Source organism: Seriola aureovittata, chromosome 20 (genome assembly GCF_021018895.1).
Source record: "Seriola aureovittata isolate HTS-2021-v1 ecotype China chromosome 20, ASM2101889v1, whole genome shotgun sequence".
Classification (NCBI taxonomy): Eukaryota; Metazoa; Chordata; class Actinopteri; order Carangiformes; family Carangidae; genus Seriola; species Seriola aureovittata.
The window spans coordinates 11,516,058-11,541,251 of NC_079383.1; the positions used below are offsets into that span (position 1 = coordinate 11,516,058).

Consider the following 25,194-nt stretch of genomic DNA (forward strand, 5'->3'; position numbering starts at 1 on the left):
CACTGAACAGAAGCAACGGTCGCCTGTCTCATTATTTCTCCTGTTTTACAGGAACCTTATCTGTTAACCGGTACTCGGCCTGAGACCTGTTACACGATCACCAGGGAAAGGAGCAGTCTACCCTTTTGTCGCTGACATACTGTTTCAAATGGGATTCATTGGAACTGCAGACAAGAGACTGGTGACAACATTAAGGCGAGTGCATGGGAGGAACAACTACTGACACTGGCGTGGTGGAGGTCTATATTCCACAACATAATCGCATTGTCAAGAAGAGATTGCTTAGGAACAGCTAAAGATGAGAAGGTTAGCAGAACAAAATTTGAAGTGCTATGATCAGGCAAGGGTTGAAGAGTAGGGTTAACATCAGTGAGGCTTTCCAACGGTGGAGACTGCATGGCTGGATTGGGAAAAATATTAACATCCTAGACTTATCCAGAGGGACCGGCCAACACCCTGAATGACAGGCACACAGAAAGGGCCAGTAAAGACATTGCTGTGGTCAGTAAAAACCTTATGGATATTTTGAGGGTCCACTGGCCCACCAGTATTGTCCCAGTAGTCCAGATGACCAGTCCAACTATGGTGGAGAGACCTTCATGAGTTGAAAGACATGACCTGTCTTTCTGCTTGACAGGTGGGCAACATTAGTTTTGCTATGGACAGTAGGTCAGTATTGTTTTGTCCCATTTGCCAATGTTTGTGATAGTTAATCCCAGCTGATTAGTTAGCAAGCCAGTGTGTCCGGGAACATTAAGGTACTTGCCCACCGAGATTCAGTTTGCTTTCTATTAGCTTTGCAGCAGCAACTGTAGCAACAATTTGTTGTCTTGTTATTTGCTCTGTATCACGGTATTCATCCGTAGGTCTACAACATGAGGGGTTTTATAGCCCCCTCATATATAGACCTAGAAACATAAGTTTGCTTAAGTGGATTTATTTGGTTGGATGCATACAAAATGTGATTCTGAGTAACATTACCTTTCTTGTTAGCTTAACTACAAACGTACAGTCTCCTCCTCTGTCACCGTGAAAAAAACAGCTCTTGCTTGTTTTTACTCCATTGTGATTTGGATGCTGCTTTTGTGTGCATGTTGTTTGTTTGATGACGTTTCATATTATAAGGTTTGTTTTGCTTCAGCTATGAGAAAGAGTATCCACCACCACCTTGTATAAGATGTTCTGGATTCTGCCATCGTGTCGTTGCCTTGGCACTGAAGGGAGGGATGTAATATTTTGCTGTTGAGTTCATATAGCAACAGTCCTTCTCCAGAATGATTTCCTCCACCTTTAACTTTCTGGTGATGTATTATTAAAGAGCTATTTTAGTGCTAACCCACCCAGATATTGCACCAATCAAATTACCAATGTTGTCAGCTAGAACCATAATTCATGGGCCTGAACACTAATTTAGTGGATGCTATCACTGCTCAAAAATAAATCATACTTGAATTTCTTGTTTTTGGTAATTACAATTTTGAGCCATAGCCCACATAAGTGAAAACAAACACCAGTGATATATATAGTAAGTTCATTACAAAATAAATTTTAATTACAGTTCAACTCTAAGATAATTAAAATAAATTAAGAAGATTTGTCAGTTACAGAGAATAAACGGCTCCAAATATGTTCCTGTAGCTTTCTAAACTTTGAGGCACCGTAAGACCACCCACCTAGAAAGGAATTAGGCTCAATGCAAAATGAGATTTTGAGCCTTGAATGCAACACACAAGACAGACAACTATAAATCAGCATTACTGGGTGTTAGGCCACTACAAGCTGTAGAGGGAAAGTGTTTTTGGGTGTTACCTGCATATTGCTCCACTCTGTGGCAAACAGTTTCTGTCTCCAATCCCACTAACCCACAATAAAAACAACAAGAGCTTTAGCTGCTGTTCTGATCCACTAGCCAACTTACTGCATAACCCGATTTAGGAATCATGAGATTTCCAATCACCTCAGGCCTGCTGTGTGAGCGCTTTGAGCCACAAATGACCCCATTCACGTGGAGCGCTCTGGCATGGCAGCCAGTAACTTCAATCACGAAATGCCAGAAATTACCTGCAGGTATACAGTACATCACAGAAACTGCAGACTGAGCTGCTTCATTGTAACAGAGTTCACAACTGACCTGGAGTGGTACTCAGATCAGAGGTGTAACTGATTCAGTCTAACACACCACACACACACACACACACGGAGGAGGAGGAGGAGGAAGACTGGGAGCTGTAGGCCGACCAGTGAAGTCAGAGAGACATTAATGACTCAGAGCAATAACTGCAAAATAACGCACAATGGTATATTCCCACGACTGACAGGAGTTAACACACCCACAAGAAGGAATGTTCAAGGTTTTTTGTGTATGCGTCTATCTATACGCATGTGTGTACTGCCATGTTTACCTGGATAGCAGTGATTTATCACCTGCTACAGAACCTCATCCCCTACAGAGAAAAATGCTTTCATGGAACACAAGGGTCACACAATGGGGAGCAGTCCCAATGTAGGCATCCACACACACTCACGCAGTACACACACATATACAGCACTCTATAGACACACATAGATTGGTACTTTATATACCCTGGGATTGCTGCAAGGCTGAAAAACTCAGCAGTAAGTATTTTTAAAAGGAAGCTCTGCATTAGTAAAACTCAAGCAGGTTTCTGTTTTAGGCAATGTTTCAGTTAATGTGCGCAAAGTTTTTAAATAGCTAACTCAGGACCACCAGGGGATGTCTGAACCTACATCACCACTGGGGTCTGTGTGTGCAGTTTACAAGATTTTCCGTTTGTGCGTTCGCTGTTGTGCCTGACTGTGCATAAAGTGCAAAACACCATCAAGAGTTATGATCGACTGGCGGCTCCGGTGTCAGCTGGGCTGGACACAAGACAAGGCCGTAGAGAAGTGGAGGAGATGAAAGGAGAGAGGATGATTAGTGGCTCTCCTTCCTGTGCCTGCAGCTTGGTTCAGCTGCGCTCGACGTTCTTCAAGCTGTTTCAATTCATGAAAAGCTTCCTGCGAGTATGGAAATGTTCGCACACGTGATGTAGTCAGTTTTGTGTGCTCATTAGATTCTGAGCATGTTTGCACGTAGGTAGCTGTGACTGTAGCATGAAATATGGCTACACACATCAACTGTCTTTTCCACTAATGTTGTCTTTTGTGATTTAAAAGTTCCATACTGCAAATTGATAGCGCTGCAGTGTGACGAATGAGAGGGGAAACTTCCATTCTTCATTTATTGTGAAAAAAAAAAAACAAGAATAAGTCCTGCAATACATTGTCCCTCCAACTGCTAAAAACCTCACAAAAACACAACAGCAAACAAGCAGCAAAAGGTACAGACATGTAAATGCCTTATTAAAGCGGCGGTGTGTACACATGTTTCATATGCAGCCTGGTGCCATAGGCAACACCCTTCCTGTCGAAGACTAGTCTTGCTCACCCGCACTGATAAAAATACCCCCGCAAGGAGGACAGAAAAAGATAACACTGTGATTCTCTGCCTCTCCTAGCCGCAGGTGCCTGTCTGGCAGCAGCAAGCCAGTTCACGGAGTTTAGAGCACCAGTGTCTTCATATACACACACTGACTGCTGTTGTTGTGGGATTATTTTAAGGTATTACAATTTATATTCATGTGCACGAAATACACATCGAAATGAGGTAAACACACGCCTAAATCCAGACTTTTGTGTGGAAGTCGTAATATGGAGGCTAGTGAATGGAATAGAAGCAGACAGAAAGGTGAGAGGTCATAAATGCTGTTCAGTCCAAGAAAATTGTCTTAAGGTTCATTGCATGCCTCTCAATACTATGTATTGAAAAGCAAATGTGACAGAAACCGTACAAAATAATACAAGATAAAGTTGTACATAAGTCAGCCTGCTTTAGTCTGACAAAAATAGCTCTGGCTTTGTCAGCCTGTTAACGAATATCAGGTAAATAATGATGAGATCTATTTTTATTAAACTTTATTACAATATTAACAATATTACAACATGACCACAACATGCAACCACAAGGAGCTTCATTCAACTGATAAAACATCTGCAATATTTATCAGTGAAATCAATAATAGAGTAAAACTAGAAGGGCACTCAGAGAGCACAGACCTCCGCCAAGGCCAGTGCCAAACAACATATACCAGACTTCAGAGAAAAAAATTAATTCAAATTCAAAATTGAAAGGGGTTCTTCCTGCACGCCCATGCCCCATCCCTTTACCAAGTTCAGTGCAAATCGGTTCAGTACATTTTTGCGTAATCCTGCGGACAAACAAACCAACAAACAGACACGGGTAATTTTAGTATCGGCGCGTCGTGTAAAACCACACAGGGTAAATGTTCATAGAACAAAACCGGAACTTTCTAATGGGACCGTTTATATCCATCGTCTTTGGTTTACCTGGATACAAGCGCAGTGCAAGGGCTGGGACAACGCGGTGACATAATCGAAGTCATTGACTACGTGAATGATTTGCGTCTGTGTGATCTATTTGAACAACACGGCGGCATCTACCAGCAGTACGACGGAGTGTGTGGAGCAACACGCGGCAAAAAAGGCTCGCACACGGTCCTCCAAAGTTTGGGAATACTTTAATCTTGACACCAACAGTGCGGTAGTTTGCAGACTCTGCAAAGTGCATCTTGCATATCACTCTAGCACGACAGTCATGCACGAGCACATAAAGAGGAAACACCCTGGTGCAGCGAGTCAAGATGGCAGCAAAACTTAATTGCAATAAAATTACTGTTAGGTTAAAAAAAAAAAAAAATCATTAGATTAGTCGTATAATCGAAAAAATAATCGCTAGATTAATCGTTTAAAGAATAATCGTTTGGGACAGCCCTAGCAACAGCCTCAAGATGTCAAATGTCAATTATTAAACTAATGGGAAACTACAAAATTGCATATATACTGTCTATATATATATATATATATAAAATACCATAAAGAAAACATTTCACTTTGTGAAATTAAAAATATGAATTTTCATACAATAAATAGGGAGGATTTATATGATCAGATCAGAAGTGGTACATCTCTGCGGCTGTAAATGATGTTGATCACCACCTGGATTATCCCTCACTGAACATTCTGCTTTGTGACTGACAACCTGTCCGCTAATATCTGAATCATCTTCATGTGGTGAAAAACCCCCATTCACCTCTGCTTACATATAAAAATCAAACAGCATACTTCTGGTAGCAGCTCCTGAGAAAGTGACAGGAGCTGCTGCTGCTTGTAACAATAAATGGATCTGACATCCATGAATGTGTGTGTTCTTGTGTGGTTGCATTAAACAAACCACTACTTAAAACCACTATTACTGCTAGCGAGATTTCAGAGTGCTTTTACATGCTTGTTAGCTCCTGTCCTGATGCCCCTGAGCAAATCACCTCCTGCTTGGCCTTTAGAGGAAGCCAGCGTCATCGCAAAGAACCAAGTGATTAAATGCGGGCGGTTTCTGTGCAGCCGTTTGTCAGATATAGTGGTTACACCACCATGTCAGCACCAGAGATCGCTTAGGCTCACATTTAAAATACGACAGACGGTTGATGTCGCCCTGTAACTGCAGCAGTGTCTGCATTTATGAGGATAAAGGGCTGTGCGTTGCTCTGTGTTTGTGTTTGCATGTATATTCGCAGGCTCATGTGCTTCCATGCATGGAGAATTAAGTTGCACTGATTAAAATATCTAAAAATGTATTTAATGGCAAAAAAATGTAATTAAATTGAATTCAAATTCCCTGTATGGGTGTGTACTCATGTGTGCACTTAGGTCACAATGTGCATGTGTTTCTGTGTAAGACTCTCCTGTTTGTTTGTGTATATGTACAGTAATATAATAATATGAACAGTATAGGTCTGCAGCAGATGCCATAATCTCCTTGCAACCATGCTTTAGGATGAGATTATGAAAGCCATAAAGTGGTTAAGAACAGTCTGTCACTTTGGTGTATTGCTATTTCTGTGCACACACACTCACACACACATACACACACACTGTATATACAAGTACATCATTCTATGGCCTGAGGACTGTATAGGGAGGCACCCAGTAGTCCATTTCTGCAGATTAAGCACAGAGAGGTGCAGTAGCTCAAATGTAAATGTGGAAAATGGAGAGTTCATTAGGTGTGTGTGTGTGTGTGTGTGTGGGGGGGGGGGGGCGTGAAAGAGAGAGGGAGAGTTAGAACATGAAAGAGGACAGGACAAAGAAAAAGAAAAAGACAAAGAAAAAGAAAGGGAGGAGCAGGCAAGAGGAACGATGCAATTTGAGAGTCAAACAAAAGGAGAATTGAATGGCATTTCCATTCACAGGTAATTGGGACAGGTACTTTCCTCCTCCGTCATTCCCTCTCTTAATGTATTTTTCCTCCTCCTGCCCTCCCCCTCCCTCCCTCCTTTATCTCTTGACCTTCATCTTTCTTCGTCTCCTGCTTTTCCCCTTTAACATTCTCCCCACTGTGCTGGGTGTGAAGCCAAAACAAGAAAAAAATTACTTTTCAGTTTCCAGCAAAAATGTTTAGACCTCTCTGATCAAACCATTGGTGTGCTGTGTATGTGTGTATGTGTGTATGTGTGTGTGTGTGTGTCACAAAGTATGTGCTTAGGTGCAGAGTGTTTGTGTACGGCTTATGGACCACAGGCTGAGGATGTTATTAATCCCACCAGACTGCAAATAGTCATGCTTGTCCCACTTGCTCGAAAGCTGTGTTTGGTGTGTGTGTGTGTACGGACGTGTGTGTGTGTGTGTGTTTTACAGGACTCGAAAATGTATTATGACAAAGCTGCTGAATCACGTCTCTACTTTTTCATCTTTTTCTTCTTCATATACCATCTGTTATCACCACATCTCATACCAGCGGGTGTCTTCATTAACAAAACATTCAACCACTCAATAGCAACGTCCGTCTCAAGTAGAAATGTAATTACCCAACATATAATTGATGCATGTGCTCACATGCCTGTTTGTGTGTAAGCATGTGTCCACCTGGATGTACACACACATACGTTCTTATGTGCATCCATCCATCTGGGAGTGGGTGACTTTAGTCTCTGAGTGTGTCCATGTGTGTGATGATTACAAATCTGCTTTCCCTCGACGCATCACGCTGGCGAGCAGCGTGGCCGTGCCACTGTGAATGTTGATGGACAGCCGGTGCATATGAGTGAGACCATTTGGCAGTCTGTTCCCGCATGGATTGATTTAGCATTAATATTCAGCAGAATTCCTTCAAAAAATTGTTCAGAAAAACTGACATACAAGAGGAGAAAATACAGAGAAGCTGATTTGTTATGAATGAATACACATACATTTTCCTCAACTTGTGATTCTTTAAATTAATGTAGAAAGATGCTGTATTTCATTTCATGTATTCTCTGCTAAACAGAGCATAAATAAGAAAAAAAAAACACGACAAATTAATTAGTCTTGTATTTACTGCACAATGACTCCCCTTTAACAAGAGAGCTTTCCTCTTTGCTGTAGTTATTTCCCAACACCCAATCTCCCGGCTATTTAGCATCAAATCAATTCCTTTTCTTTGCAATCATGCACTCCAACAGGAGACTAATAGCCATTTCCAAAATAATGTTTTGGGGCTTCTCTTGTGCAAATCACCGTTCCAAATGACATGACTCCACCCGCAGAGAGAGTAATTCATGCTAAAACCAGATTTAAGCCTGTTTAATGCGCTAATGAAAAGTGCGGTATTTATATGTAGCTGGTAGTCAGCAATGTTGTGACATCAGGCCCATCTGTGACTCAGTCTAAACCCCTAATGAGAACATTAGTGAGCCCCAGGCACACACACACACACACACACACATACACAGAAAAGAGCGGAGGGGAATGTGAGAGGAGAGATGATCGATGCAATCCTTGCCACCTCTTTTGACTGCCATCATCCCTTTCCCTCCTCCTCTCCTGCTCCCACTCCTCCCTCCTCCTCCCTCTTGTCTCATACACCAGGACTCAGGGCAGCAGGTCTAACTCAATACAACATGCAGCGAAAATCAATGGAAGACAGAAAGAGACGGAGCGAGGGGGACTGAGGGGATGAAATAAGGCCAAGTGGAGGGGCAACACATTTTTGGACAGCTTTGTCGTGCTCTGCAATCCTGTCCACCTCCATCTTAAGGCACTCAAACAGGCAGAAACTCCAATATCCACCACCATCATACCATTTCTATATTTTTGCTGTATTTCTTGTAGTAGTGCATTCTCAATATCACAGCAAAGGTACAAAATCACACTTGTGGACCTGTGGAGTATCATGTAATATTTTTAGGAAGGCATTAGCCTTTGAAAGCCAAAGATCTGGTGTGAAAAAAAACATAACAAATTGACTATAAGCAATGGCAACGCCTCAACAAATCTTTTAAGTTATGCATATACACATCACACATATTCACATATATAATATTCCAATCTCTCAATAGATTTTGCCATGAATCCAAGTCCAAGACAGATTGACTCACACACTCCAGTGTAATAGTATTTCCAACACCCCACCCTTGCTTCCCAGACAGACAGAGCTTAATATTCATCCAATGGTGAGTCGGGGCACTAGAACAACTCCCAAGGCTTTGGAGAGACATGCATGCATAAACAACCTTAACAGACACATGCACATGCACACACGGAGCTCATTTGCAAACACAACAAGCTGTAGCGCATTCCCTTGCCTCTAACGCTCCTCAGATTGTTTCCTCTTGTTCTATAAATCATAAATGTTAGTTCTCTTCTTCTTTTCTCTAAAACTGCAATATTTACTTTTGTAAGCAGGCATGTGACCAGGGGACTCAAAACAAGCTGAATGAAATAAAAAAAAGATCAAGAAAAAAAATATTTCTCACAAGAAATAGGAGCTGCCTAATCATTCATCTTCCGTGCCCTGCTGTGTCTACATCTTTTTGTCTGTCTCTTTACAGCAGTATATATATTCCCTTTTCACACATTTCCCTCCATTTCTTCTCCTCTTCTGCCCCCATTTTTTATTACAGTCTCCCTTAATGGCCCCATATCTTCTCCCTCCTTTGCTGTACAACTAGCAGTGATGTCAAAAAAGACAGGAAACACAGCTGGAAACAGTTGTATTCTATTACAAACGAGGAAAGAGTTGGATGTTTAAAACAGTAGTAAAACAAAATCCGAAAAAAAAAACACCCATCCTTGCAGCACTGAGTACGTCAAAGTCCGCTGTTCCCTCTCATTCATTCACTTTTTCTCCTCACATCTGTCTCCTACTGTTCCCATATTCCCCTAAGCTGCTCTGCTCAGTCTCTTCTATTCCCCCCATAAATGCCCTATTTATATTTCTCCACCCCACTTTTCCCCTCACTTCAGTGTCCTCCAATCAACCAATTCGCAGCTTCTCCCATATCTCTCATCCCCATTCATTCCATTTGCTATTACTCTTATCTCTCCCATCTCCGCCGCCAGTGTGTATGTGAATGTGTGTGTGAACACACTAACCTGCCCTTCTGGCATGCCGAGCAGAGCCAGGCTTTGTCCTTCTTGCTGTAGGTGCAGCAGGTCTTGCAGACGTTGTACTGGCAGTCCAGGCAGTGGCGCTTGGGGTTGAGCAGGAAGGTGAAGGGCGCGCAGCAGCGGATGCAGCAGTGCTCGTTGAAGCGGTGCTGCTTGGAGAGGATGGAGCATCTGCTGCCTTCCTCCGCCAGCTCCTGCTTCATCTCACTGAAACCGAGAGAGAGAGAGAGAGAGAGAGAGAGAGAGAGAGAGAGTGGGGGGAGAGAAAGGACAGGAGGGGGAGGGGGAGAGAGAGAGAGCGAGAGGGTGGTGAACGCCTGGTGGAGAGGTAGAAACGTGAAAACGGCAGAGGACGGTGATGTGGAATAATTGAAGAAGCTGTGGCAAATGAAAAATTAAAAGGAGGGGTAGGGGGTGGCGGTGGTAATAAAACAAGAGAGGGGGCAGGGCAGGAGGGGTCGTGGGTTTGGTGAGAACCCCCCCCCCCCCCCCCCCCCCACTGATTCTGTGGAATTAACATGATGGCTGACATTTCAATTTGGGAGGACCTGTCATGCCTTGTTTGCCCACATCAGTCAAAACACAGCTGAGGAGAGGACGGCGCGCATGTCTCCCACATCCTTCAATGAAAAAGCGTTGTATCTTTGTTGATTAGGGCGTTACGAGGATGAGAATAATGACAAGGAACTGGCATAAATAGCGCCAAGTTGAAGGTCACTTGCTGAAGACCTCACTATCAACACACACTAACTAGCTTGAGAGAAAACAGTATTAATGAAAAGTCTCCACAGTCATATTGGAGAGCTGTTTGGGCTCCAGTCCAAAAATTACAGTTTAAAACTGCAAAAGTGAAGGAGGACTAAAGAGCAGTACAGTCGCACTAATCTTCACGCCTCGGAGAATTGTTCACACTAATGAACTATTAGGATTATAGACTGAAATACTTGACCAAAGCGTTTTTAAAAATCTAATAAAATCTACAGCCACAGTGGACACTCGCATCCCAGCAGCTGCATATAGCTGATTGTGCATCATCTTATGTGAATTCACCCATATGTTGCTCATTAACTTTAAGTTAGGTTTTGTTATTCGAGGTCTGATAAAAAGAAAAGAGAGAGATAATGTGGGCTGTTAATCAGTGTTTTAACCGGTAAAGTAGCTTTGCTATCTCAACTGTTCACATAAATTATGCAGCTACATGTTTTTTTTTTCCTCTGTAGGATTTGTGCTGACTGGGCAATGCACCACAGGCAGAGGCTACAATAAATTATGTAATGTTTTGCATTTATATCATAAACCTATCATCATCAGTGCATATTACACTTGTGCCAATTATATTTTAAATAACACACACTGGGGAGGAACGCTAAAGTAACGCATTTATCCATGTTTACATTATGGCCCATCAGTTGTCATTAGGTGTGAATGAAAGCTGAGACGCAGAGATCGAACTGTTGCTGCTGGGAAAGTGTGAAAGTGAGTCCAGCTCGAATGCGCGGTGAGTAAATTATTTAAGCTTGCTCCTCTATACACTACACACACCCAGGGTTATGGCCTGCAGTGTTCTCACTGATCCTTCAGACACACACAGCAGACGCCATGTATATCATAGGCTAACTGAGCGCAACACAAAAAATATCCTTTATAAAGAGAAAACAAGCCAACCCAAACATGGGTGTAGGTTTCCCCACTTCAACAACACCATCAAGTCATACAATTACTGGCCCCATATCTTCTCCCTCCTTTGCTGTACAACTAGCAGTGATGTCAAAAAAGACAGGAAACACAGCTGGAAATAGTTGGAAACGAGGAAAGAGTTGGATGTTTAAAACAGCAGTAAAACAAAATCTGTAAAAAAAAACACCAATCCTTGCAGCACTGAGTCCGTCAAAGTCCGCTGTTCCCTCTCATTCATTCACTTTTTCCCGTCACATCTGTCTCCTACTGTTCCCAGGAAAATGAAATGTATAGCAAAAAAGGGTACTGAATGCAGCATATTGTGAATTTCCTGTGTGTAATATGTGTACTTGTGCGTTTGGAGCTAGTGGGGGCAATGCAATCTCCTGCTTCCCTAAGTTATTAACGTTGCTCCTCAAGCGGATCCTCTGTTGCCTCACTGATTGCTTTTCATCTGCATCATTAGACACAGCATATTACCAAGATGAACAAACCATTTCATATACAGTGTCATGTGAGAGTGAGGGGGGGGGGGTTTCGCATATCCATGGATACTGATTCACACACTTCAAAAGTGGTTTCATATTCTGCAAACTTGTGCAAGGTCATAGCTGCTGGGAAACCATGGCCCTAACCAAATCAAAAGAATTGAAAAGAAGCAGTTTATATAAATGAAAGAGATTTTTCTTATCTGAGCTGCAGCTTCTGGTTCACAATAGATCCAAAATGTAGAGTTTACACACCATCAAACAGAAAAAGCCAAATACAGTATATGCAGCAAAACATTTCTGTGCTAATAATTTGCAGAGGCCGTTGCCTGGAAATCATTTCCTTCAGACCTGATTAGGATCAGGATCCATTTTCTCTGTGTGTGTCTGTGATACTGGTTTAATGAATAGCCCTCTTAGATGACGGCTAGCTCTGGCTGTTTAATTAAATGAGTGGGTGAATATACAGTTATATCCAAGGACAACAGTGGTTCTTCATGCCATGACGGTCCTCCAGATTAACTCACATCTCTGTTATTGAGACATGGAAACCTTTGCTCATCTAGCAGCCATGTCTGTAGATACATGTGGGTCATGCAGGTGCCAGTAAGGTACAGTTGCCTCACATCATTGGAACACAAGTCACTCTATAATAGCAATGTGGCTTTTCAAGATACAGAAAATGTGTAATGTTAACAAGGACTTACAGTTAAGATACTAATACTTACCATTTACCACTCAATCAGACAGAACTAACTTCAATACAGATCATTTTCTGGAGGTAAATATAGGAAATCTATCAATTAAGAGTACATGCTACTAAATGCTAAGCTAAGCTAAGATACTTAAGGACCTACTGATTGACTGATGACTCTTTATTAACAAACCTCAGTTTTAAGCAAACATGGCTGAGAGATGTGCATAAAAATGGTTCCAGGAACAGGTCTTAAATGGACTATATGGAGTGCATTGTTTGGTTTATTTTCACATACATCTGAGGTCATTGTTGGGTGTACAGGGTTCACATGGACTGAACTATTCACTCAAAGCATTGTCATATTTGTATGTATTATATACAGATGTCACATACTGTAGTAACATTACGTATATAGTTTATCTAAGTGGGAAGGTTACTCCGACTTATGCAATGTTTAACTCTAAGCAGCAGTGAACTTTCACTCAGTCAGTCACTGATACACCCCAGCTGAGCCTGGTGTTGGCTTATGGCCACCTTTGCTGTCAAGTGAGTCATATATAATTTAATAAGGACGTTGAACTCATTAACATTCACACTTTCATCTTCAAGTCAAGGCAAAACCACATAATGTTAGTCAAGGTGAGTATTTCAATTAAAAAAAGCTTGTTCAAGACATGTATTTGAATTCTGTTACAATAGTTTGGTAGTTGTCAACCTTAGAGCTAGATTACCTACATCATGGATGCATCAATTAATTGCTTTGTCAATAAAATGTCTGAAATTTGAATCCCAAGGTGACGGATTTAAATGGTTCATTATGTCTGACCAAAGGCCCAAACCAACAAATCCTCACATTGGAAAAACTGTAAATGGAGAATCTGTTGATTAACTAATGTATTAATCAACTAGTCTTCTCAGCTGTAGTCACCTTTTACTCAAGCTACATTTGACCAGTTCAACACCAAATCAATATCTCTGTTTTTGTGAGCAACACTGCCCTAATGAAACATTAGCAAGTACACAGGGAAACTAAAAGTACAAGACCAGGAAAAATAAACCTTTTACCTATTGAGACGCTCCCAATGTTTGGACAAAGAGGGAGAGTGAAGACGATGAAAAATTGAGACTAAACTTACTTTCAACCTCAGATCAAAGCCAGCTTGCTCTGCTGTGTGTCTGCTGAATGCTTTACAAGAATACAGTGCAAGGTTGACTCCAAACAAAGACTTTGTAACACAGGAGAAAAGCTTCAAACATCAGACAAGCATATGCAGATCGTTTCCAGGTACAGCATGTTTATCGGGTAAGCTCCAGTACGCCACCTCATGGGATTTAACATGTTTATTAGACCAGTCCCTCACGGCGGCGTGATCAAACCAATGGTCAAAATAGCCCTTAGACCACTAAGAGTTTACTCAAGTGTCAGCATGATCTATTGCTGTAGCTCTGGATATTATTAGGAACCGCAAAAGTTTACTGAAAGTTAACAAGACACCAAACTCTTGAATTAAAAACAATTGATTATGCAAATAAGTCACTGCAGCATATGTGTTGAGGGTACAGTGGTTTGAGAGGGGAGCAGAGCTCACACAGCTGAATGCCAATTAATTTTGTAATTTAAAATCAGGGCAGCAGCATGATATCTGGATTTAATGATATGCAGTGTATTTCTGACAGCCTGTCTCTCCTGGCAAATATTGTTTGTGCTGAAGATCTATTAACTCGGTTCTCTCTCATTTCTCATTTTCCATCAATTCTGCCCTGCTACTCCTTCTCACTCTCTCTCTGTCTCTCTCTCTCTCCGTTGCTAGCCATCTATTAACATTGTTATTTTTCAGAGTCCCCTCATTTCTCCTTCTACTTACTGTCCATTTCTCTCGTTCACCTGACAGACAGGCAAGCTTAGGCTTACGTTTACGGGTGAGGTTGAATTATGTTATGGCCAGATTTGTAATCAAGATAATGGTATTTTGAGGTCCAGCTGCCGACTGGCTAGAAAACAAAAACAATTGCAGTTTTTTAAAATGATGTATCGCCCTCTCAGTAGCTGTTCTCCTGTTCAGTGCAGCGCTTAAGAATTATAACTCTCAGAACTGATGCACTTCCACCCAACACACAACTGAAACGCAATGTGATGAATCAGGTTTTGTGCAAAGTAAACACCACTGTGTTTATAATTAGTAATTTTATGGGACTTGGTAGATATTTATAGAAACCAATTCATTCTTGTAATAATCTATGTATTTATTTAATGCTATACAAGAGGGGAATGTATTATGGCTGTGTAGTTTCATTACACAACAATGTACCGGTGACTGATTAAACAACTAATTCATTTCTTTATACAACTAGAAACAACACAAAGAACCATAGAGCCATGCTAGCAGCTCTGGCAGAACAGTGCTTTGAGCTAAATGCTAATGATAGCACATCAACATAACTCACAGTGACAATGCAAAAATGCTGATGTTTCGCAGGTACTATAATGTTTACCATGTTCACCATCTTAGCTTAATGTGCTAGAATGCTAACATTCTTTGATTAGCACTTAACAAAAAAGTAAAGCTGGTGGGAAAGTCATTTTCTTTAAGGTATTTGGTATTGCCTGACTTATACTGCATTTTTGAGGCCAATACTGCTATAGATATTCTAAAATTCCAATAACAAGATACATTTTTTACACATAACATAAACAAGCAATCTTAGCATGGTTCCGTTGATTTTTATTCATTTATTTTTCAATAAAATAGTGTGACCTAGTTTAGCATTGCTGCACTGTAATTTCTTGTTACTTATCAGCCGACATACGCTGATTCCAATATATCTGGGTCATTGCATCACTGTAATCACATCAAACCATAACAATGCTAAAATATCACCAGTATGATATCTGTGGTTGAATGATTTATTGTAAAACACTAAAGGATCTCCTATCTTAAAGTCAAGTCAATTTTATTTATACAGTGCCAAATCCAGAACACAACAGAAGTTATCTCAGGGTACTTTTCATATAGAGCAGATCTAGCTCATACTCTGCTGAAAGGAAGTATCACTGAAAAAGTGATAGCATGATAATATCCATCATTGAGTTTACAAGGCTTTCGCAACAGAAATCAGTAGTCTTATTATGGCTATGGTGAAAAGAAATAAGATATTTCTGGCTAGGCAGTTAGCTGAATTCATAAGTAGCACCGATGTCAAATCTTCATTCCTAAAAGCAGGTTATTGCTGCATAGCTTTAGGTTTTGTAATGCACCAAATGACCCTAAAGGGCAGTTCCATCCATTCTCATGCATAAAGGATGGGAATTAATTACTGGGCAAATATTGAGGGACAATTAAAACCTGAAATGACATAAATCAAACCTTGTTTGAATGCGACACAGGGAGTTATTAACATTGATTTGCATGGCACATGGATTTTTCTCTGCACATGGTTTTTTCAGCATGGTGGAGATATTTATGTACACAAGAGGTCATAACAGCACACAAACAGTGGATTTACTGTACAACTCCCTGTTAGACGTGCAGGGAATCTCTTTTTGCATTATGACTTTGTTCCTGACTGTAGTGCCATACAGAAAAGTTATGGTGGATAAAAAGCATACAATAGTAAAGACAGAAAGGGCCATGTTGTTGTGATGTTAACCCAGTCTCTATGCAGCTGTGGAGAGGATCCTGGAGGGAATGAGAATACAATATACCCAAGAGTCTTTGAACAGCGCTTTGATCCGCCTGCTGCAGTGGAAACCAACAACACCAGCGTCTAGTGTTCACCATTACACCAGTAAATCACACAGCCCCAGGGCAGAGCGATGTGAGAGCACACCTGGCTGACAGGAGTGTGACTGCGTGTAGTGAGCATGAGTGTGTTCATGTGTTCATGTGTGTGGATTTATTCATTTGGCTCGATAATAGCTAAATGCACTTGGTAATTGTGAATTGATCGTGGGCTTCCCGAGCGCTTAAGGTGCTTATAATTGAAAGTGGGCAATTTCAAGTGTAAAGATGTGGATTTCCTAATTCTTTGTAGATGTGTGTGTGAGTTAGTGTGTGTGTGTGTACTTAGCTAAAGTCTGCTTGCAGGAATTCTTTCCTCCTGTTATTTGACCTAAAGTGACACATTAACACACACTGGTGGTGTGCATGTGCCTGTAAGTGTGTGTTATGCGTGCACGTATGCATGCATTTCTATCTTTATAGACTGGAGCTGGAGGAATTTTGGAAAAAAAAAAAAACTATAAGAACGGGGCACATTTTGGCTCACTCGAAGCGTAAAATTTGCATTTGGACCCCGACTGGGTGAAGCCGAGTTACACAGTTCATCCATCCTGAAAGCCAGATCCAAGAGAGAGCAGAGAGAACCCCTGTAGACAATCTCAACTCTCTTTCTCCTCTGCAATGCAGTGGCAGACCGGCACGTGGGTCATAACTTTCAAGGTAGAGGGTTTCTGATGCTCGGCTACTGGGATTGTCTGTAAGCTGTTGATTGAGGCGCAGATGTAGGGAGGCTGGTGAGCTGAGATGAATTCATATAGCTTGTAGGTAAATGGCAGAGATCTTTCTTATCTGCACGACTATTCACTTAAAAATATACCATGTGGTAAATGAATAGTCCACTTATCATGTGAGTAGGAGGCCATCAATGAAGTCCTGAACTTGCAAGATTATCTGTGCTTAAATCCCTTTTTCACTTCACAGTACAACTTTTTTGACTCCAACAGTACATCAGCACTCTCATCAATGAGATAAATAGCAGTTCTGGCCATCTCCAGAAAATCTGTGTATGTATATCTCTGACAACAGAGGAGAGGTCTGAGCTGAGATTAGGTTTGAGCAATAAGGTAATTTTCCAGTGCCATCTGAAAAACTGAGTGGCTGAGTGACTTGAAATGATGGATCGCAGCATGTCATCTTCCTCTAAACCCTTATGGTGACATCTGGAGGACCTCGCCATTATGTGCTGCAGGTTACCCACTCAAAACAGTGGTTGCTTTTATTGTAGCAACAGTGACTGTTTATTTTTATTCAATGAAAACATGTTCCCATGAGATGAAAAATGACCTGACCAAAAGAGCAGTGTTATAACAATTTAAATATTAAGGACAAACATGTTGAATATCCAAAATTATATTCAGCAAAAACACAGAATCGTGGCTGACAAACACAAAACTTACTTCATTAAACCCTAAAGGCTGTAGGCTGTAAAGAGACAGAAGTTCCCTTCAGCAATCAATATATTATTTACAGTTCGCCTGTGGTCTTAATACTTTTATATCTTGTATTAGAATATTAAAATTTGCTTATTAGCCAAAAGCTCCAATCCAACTGAGGCTGTTGGAAATGTCATTAGTTTGGCAGATATTTAGTCATAAAAGTATTTGACAAATTGAAAATGTAACCTGATAATGGCGCCAGACCAGAAGCCAGGGGATCGCCAAAATGATTACAATTCATCCTGAGGGGTGTGGATGTGAGTACCAAATATCATGTCAATGTCAATGTCATTCCTCCAGTAGTAGTAGTAGAGACACGAGCGTCAACCTGCTGTTAGCACTAGAGGTAAAGTCAGGGGATCACCAAAGTTAGTAGTATTCATTTTCTGGGTTTTGTTTATGAAAATCTATACAATATTTCATGGCAATCCATTTTATTTTAGTCTGGACCAAAGTGATCTACAGCAAGAAAGACCTACATTGCTATCACTAGAGCTACACTGTCAGTGCAGCAAAAAAAAAAAAAGTGGCTGTAACCACTTCTTGGTTCCTCAATCTTTACTCTTTTGAATCTACTTTTGGGTCATGAGGCATTTTTATTCATATATTTCACAGGGATAGAAACAAAGTTTTAAACATAGAGCTCAAACTTCTTTGTATTTTGTGGAGGAATGTGTCTAATTTATACAGCATACATTATTAATCATGTTCATTTTTCTGTGGTGGCCTTGGTGTGGTTTATTCATCCAATGCATGAATATAGAGAAAACTCAGGCTCTGGCTCTGCTGCCTCTCCCTCTCTTTCATCTTCAGTGTACTCTTAATAACAGGCACAGCGGTTGCTTTTTATGCACAATATGTTTTCTCTTTCTTTTAGACCACCTGCCTATCATTCTGCATGTAGTGTACAGGAAGCTCAAGGTGACCACAGTAGAGGGTGACGTGACGCTGCTGCTGGTGTTGCTCTCCCTTCCTCGCTCACTTAAAATGAACTAAGATAGCTCTTAAACCCACACACGCACACACGCGCACACACACACACACACACACACACACACATAAACATACACACACAGAAGCACACACTCAGATCTCACATACTGTCACAGCAAGAATAAAAATCCCAGAAGTATGCCATTACTCTAAATGTCAGAACAGCTCTCTCCTTGAGTGTGACAGCCTACTGCTGATGCTAGTCCTACGGTGTGTGTGTGTGTGTGTGTGTGTGTGTGCGCGCGCGCATATGTGACATGATTATATGCAATATATTCCTTGCCTTTTCTGCTCTTTATGTCTGGAATCCCAAGCAACTGTGTGCGTATACAAGCTCGTGTTTGCGTTCCATCCAACTGAAGCACACTATCCATGCTTAAACTTATACTAAATGTGTAGAAGAGACCTGTGCCATGCAAGTAATGCCTGGGGTGGGGGTTCCTCCTACAGAGCCTCAGAATGGAAGCACTAACCTCTCTTACTGCACCCTTTGGTAAGTTTTTCCACAGGGACTCATTCTTGCAACATCACCTAGCACACATAAAGACCTGCTCCATCTCTTCACATACATCACATCAACCCTGCAAGCTTTCCGGCCCACTGAGCTAAGAGGCATGTTAGTAAACATGATAAAAAAAAGGCATGTAAGCATGAATGGATGAACACAGACATGCACACATATTAAAGACACATGCATGCATATACTATTCTGTGATTGATGGTGCTCTCCCTGTAGGGACACTGAGGCGCATCTGAATCCATCTAAATACTATGATGTGTTCCAGAAGAAGAAGAAGAAAAACGACAGAGATAATGCAAAGCTGCACATGAGGATGATTATAAAATTTTCCAATCAATTCAGTCCACTTAATTAACATGATATACAGTAACTGCACTTATCTATGTCATTCAACACTGTATTAAACTAATTAACTCCCATGGGAAGCATTCTCAACAATTTTCTCACACAGGTAGGTGATGCATCCGAAGATGCTCACAGCTCTTAGAGCTATAATTGACGGCATTAGTATAATCTGATTTTAATTTGAAAAAGTTGGCACCCACACTCCCTTTTGGCACTTACAGTTTGTGCATATATGAGAGAATAACATTATGAAAAAATATGCATATACTGGAAGTGTTAATATTGAAGTGGTCAAATGCATTTTTAATGCTGAGTTTACCCACAGCTTTACAGTAACGTCAGAGCAATTATTAAAAGATAAATGCATGAAAAGAATCAATTACACAGAGCTTCCAGGCAGATTATCAGGCTTGCAGTGATTTAAGATAATGTCACGCTCACTCTTTTTTTAATTTCTTTCCTCTGTCATCTACCCTTCTCTACTTTTAAACCTGTGATACCATCAGCCCAAGCTTAAATTTGTGCCTTATACACTATGGCTTACTTCCCCACTCAGCTCTATACGTATGGAGAATCTTGAGCTTCTTTACCATCCCCCCTCCTCACTATCCCCTCCTCTCTGTGAACGCCGAGCTAAAACGAAGCCTTGGCGTGATGGGGAGACTTCTCTCTGAACCAACTTTGGCTGGCGACGATTATCCAACAGGCCAATAATGAGCCCTCACTTTGGGAAACAATCCAAGTCAAATGTGTGTTCCACTGATAACGTTTCCAATCAGAAAGGCCTGCCTGCATGGCAACTATGTGAGAGAATGAGGGCGAGATAAAGAGCGGGAGAAAATAACATGCATAGACGGTTGTTCTGCAAACTCAGCAAGGTGCTGAGATAATTTAGAAGTGAGGGAATTCAAGTTTGCATTCTGCTATTATTGTTTTGACCGTTCAATGACTCATTATTGACAAATTAAATTGAAAGAGAGCCATACCTATTTAATTTGACCATCCTTTTCTCTGCAATAGAACAGTCATTTTCCAGAAAATTGAAACTGTAGCAATGCATAAGATTTCCTCTGTGTAAAGAGAGAAAATGGATTAAACTTGACTGCAATTACTGAATTTATGGTTAGAGACCTGAAAAGCAGCCAAACACATGAATGCGTACATCTGCGAAAAACAAACTAAGGTCCAGAAGCAAATACAGGCTCATTTTGGAGTATTTATTCAGCGCAAGTAAATTATTTTATGTATCAAATCAGAATTTCCCTACATGCTGTTACCCCCTTTCATCCATACCTCAGCCCCCCTCACTCCCCTCATCCAACAATCCATTGAAGCTCCATCATGCCACTTCTCCTCCCGTTCATCCCTTCATCCCGTGTCTCCAGCTGTATCTCAGATTAGCAGCTGTAGCCTGTATAAGCACACAGTAGCAGGAGCAGGCTGTTCTTTCCTCAGCTGAATAATCTTTATTCACACAGGAAAACTGAAGCCAATGTGCCAAGAATGCAGCTTAACTGTCAACCACACCAAGAGATGCCAAGTGAGGGAGGGGAGTGGGGGGATGGGGGGGGGTGTGTGTGTGTGGGGGGGGTGGCGGCTACAGAGCACACATCCAACACCAGTGCCTCCATCAAAGGGGAATGAACTGTTTGTAATGAATGGGAGAGTCAATCTGTTGTTATGCTGCCATAAGGGAACAATGGCAGCCTTCAATATGCTGCAAATATGGAACAGCATGTTTCATATAGAGTGAGGCAGCAGTTACAGTAATACCTGTCACACTGTGGATCCCATTCCCAGGTTCCTTTACATGTTCTCTAAAACGTAACCACTTTAAATGTGGCATTAAACCCTACAAGGAGTCTACTTCCAACAATTTAATTCTCATATTTACAGCCATGTGCTTTTGAAAATTCAAATACGTGTTTCTTAAAAATTCTCCTAAAATCGCATCCTCATCAGCAGCTTGTGATCATTTATCTATCTATACAGTGAGAATATTAGCTGCAAGTGTACTACACAATATTCTGCGTGGTGCTGTTTTAGCTGTGGTCTCTGAATGCCGGGTGTAAGAGGATGGTCCTGCTGTATACTAAGAGGAGGCCTGGGAGAGCCGCCAGGGAACAAGTGGCTATTTCTGTGGTAACAAAGACACAGAGCTACAGAAGAGCAATGTTCACTGAATTCCCCTGTGATGAGAGAAGAGATGCATGCAGGGAAAATAAAGAGGAATGAACAAGGAAAAGACAGACAGAGAGGAATAATTAGGGCCGAACTAACTAGAAGAGAGCAGGGAGTTATTTTTGGGAGATGCCAATTCAATTACAGGGGAAGTGGGGTTTGGCTGTGGCTCTGACATAATGGGGGCCCCAGGCTCTCATAGTGACCAGGACTCCAGATCACTATTACACTCTAAGGTAGCCTGAGTGGCAGCCACAGAGCACCTGCTGTAGCTTAGAGTGAGTGAGTGAGTGAGTGAGTGAGTGAGTGAGTGTGTGTGTGTGTGTGTGTGTGTGTGTGTGTGTGTGTGTGTGTGTGTGTGTGTGTGTGTATGAGCCAAAGCATAGTCTATATATGCATCTGTGACACATTTGACACTTGTCACATTGTACCACACACCCACACTGAAGCACGCACGCACGCACGCACGCACGCACGCACACACACACACACACACACACACACACACATTGAGTCCATGGACCAACTCTCACGTCTTCTGTCTTTCAAACCCACACACACACATCAAATCAATCCGTTACACATGGCCTCGCGCTCTGGCAACAGCAGGAGGATGGCATGTCGACTCCACATACACTGAGACGGAATCAAACACACACACAGCTCAAGTGCGACTGATGGCTGTGTGACACCCACTGCCTGTGGTTCATTTTCAGGTCCAAAGAGAGCAGCTTTTGTCAGAGGTGATTTGGGCAAAGAGAGGCCAAAATACGGTATTGAATGTTGAAGACAGGGTATTGATTGCAGTCTGAGAATGGAGGGTATTTGTAACTGCACAGCACTTTTGATTTGAGCACCAGAACGGCCGATAATGACAAAGAGCAGGGAGGCAGCACAGTTTATCAGTGCTAAGTGCATTTTGCATGAGTGCTTCAATACAACAGTCAATCCGGCAATGGTATACTTACAAATGAGTGCTTTATAAGAAGGCACAATGAAAGAAATACTGTGAGAAAGATTTAAGAGAGAGGGGGGAAAAAAAGAAAGAAAAAGGAATAAACAAAATGCCAAAATGATAGCCACTGTCTGTCCGTGAAGCCTAATGAATCAGTGTAGACAACAAACCTAATAACGAACCTAATGCACTTCCCACAGCTAACAGACGTGCATATTGGCTTTATGATAATACAGTGCAGGTGGCAAATCGATAGAGTCAACACAACAGACTCCGACTCACCCTGTGCATGTCAGGCGTTATGAACTTGGAGCAGGCCATTTACACCTGCAGTACACAAGGAAGCAAAAAGATTTTTGTTCAGTTTTTCTATCCATCCAATTGGGGGGGGGGGACTGCTTGTATCTATTTCAGTGGCTCAGTCAAACCTGGCCCCCAGAGCACAGCCTGTATACACATACAGATAAGGAAGCTCATATTTCCAAAATATAAGCTTTTTAAAAGCTATAATACACATCTAACAAAAGGAGGACTGGCAGGAGTTAAAGATCTTTGTTACAGTGGCAGACTGAATTTAAATTAGAATACAAATAAAATCAGATTGTAACACTGAGTTTTATGAGAGTCTGAACTAGCGTACAAGCATTATTTGATAAAGTTGTTTTTTTCTCATCACATAGTCTTTTTGAATTCTAGTGAACTGGCTTTAACCTTGTAACAAAGCGTTCTTATAATGGCTGCTGTGAGCTGCAGTGAACTCGCTCATGTTCAAGCGTCCTTAGATAACCCAAAAGAACTACTCATAAATACAATGACCTCAGCCTGAACACACACAAACACACAAACACGGATGCACACACACAAACATACACACATAATACTCTATTTATGATATCTGGACAGCTTACACTACAGGGAGTCCAGACCACACTGTGGTCTTGTCCTTTCAAGCAATACACATTCATTTCCAGAGTGGTTATTATTTCCTGAGGCACTCTCACCGATAAAAAGGCTTTTTTTCATCTTAGATGGAAGTGTGCGGACAGAAGCCTGCGTGTAATCTTGCAGTTACACAACAATTTACACGGAGGCACTAGTGTTCAACAAAACCAAAACACATGCTTACATGCACGCAAAATACTCTGCAGCAAACAGTGGAATTGAGTGAGGCCACTGGGAGTTAGAGAAAGACAAAGAGAGACTTTATGGAGAAAATTCACACATCATGTCCTTGCTTTGGTTACCTTGGGTTTCTGGTCGCAGTTGAGTTAGAGGGCAAAGGAGAGAGGAAAATACTGAGAGTGGTCGAGAGATTTATCACAGCTGGACAGGTGTAGCTGAGGCTGAGGTTGAATGACCGGTGCTACCCGGGACATTACTGCTACATGAAAGGAGACTTAGAAGTGTTTTGCTCCAGCAGTTACTGCATTTTAACTCACTGCATTCCCCTCAGAGTGGACCTGCAGCAAAGACATGCACACTGATTCTCTGGTGTGGATACACACACACACACACACATATATACGTTCATCCTAGCATGCATGTCACATTGCTTGGACACTTTCTACGCACTCTGCAGCTACAAGCCATGTAGAATAACAATGATATTGCATTCAGCTGGAGGCAAGAATATGCTCATCCATTAGAGCATGGTCAGGGCAGTCAGACAGCCACTTCTCATGGCGTTCAGCTAGAGGAAAACTGCCTCATTGCATAAAAGCATAAACGCCTGTCAGCTTATAGCACGAGTCATCAGTGATGTGCAGTCAGGGTATGCAGAGAAGGCAGGACTTGTAATCAAGCTGAAATGAGAAGTGCAGTTCTGCATGTTACTATCTATTTTATACATACTGTATGAGTGGTATTCTAAATGGTGGCGCTGGAAGATGCTGTGTATACATCAAATAATATATACCTAAAATGTATGCGTTACCTCAATCGATAGGTTTTTTGGCCGTTTTGCGTCTAATGTCTATTTAGATTCAGCCTTGACTGGGGTCAGTCTTGGACTTGACTGAGGTGATCTAGACTAAAGCCCTAGAGCCAGGGTATCCTTGGCCAGTCATCCATTCAATAACTCAATTTAATGAAGTAACAAACCCCAGTGACAGCGATGACAAAGACTGACACAGCCCTGACACTCCGTCCACTCCCCTTCATCTGTAACCTGACATTGACTCATAGGTTGCTTATGGCCTCAAAGAGCAGACGGACGGCTCCGTGCATACAGGTGTCACTGAGTGCGCTTTTCAGAGTGGTGGATAGGAGGGTACAGCAGCGTGGGCAATGTTAGCAGTTGCGTTTAAAGATGACTTTACAAAATAGTGTAACAGAAATGTAGAAATAGGCCATACACACTAAAACAAAAAACAAGTAGTTAGCCGATGCTATAGTGGGTGTTAATGTGCTAATGTACAGCAAGTTGTCAAAATGGTATAAAATGTTCTTGCACATCTGATGAGAATGCAATAAAAGGTATAAATTCAATAACTGCTACCTAATTCCTGGACTTTTACTGTAGATGTGTAATGTATTTTGATTAGTGTAATTACATTCCTTTAAAAGCACTTTTAAAATGACATTGAAAGTTAAATGTCAGCTACATTTTTTATGTAGTAACAA

At 41.5% G+C, this 25,194-nt stretch overlaps 1 protein-coding gene across 3 annotated transcripts in view; it reads right to left on the reverse strand.

Annotated features, from left to right (window-relative positions):
• The window catches only part of myripb (myosin VIIA and Rab interacting protein b), a 129,546-nt gene that overhangs the window by 60,464 nt on the left and 43,888 nt on the right, over positions 1-25,194 (reverse strand). For all 3 annotated transcript variants that reach the window (XM_056364655.1, XM_056364654.1, XM_056364653.1), the window contains exon 3: positions 9,487-9,708. In XM_056364655.1, coding sequence (XP_056220630.1) covers positions 9,487-9,708 — 222 coding nt within the window. The remainder of the gene's footprint in view (positions 1-9,486; positions 9,709-25,194) is intronic.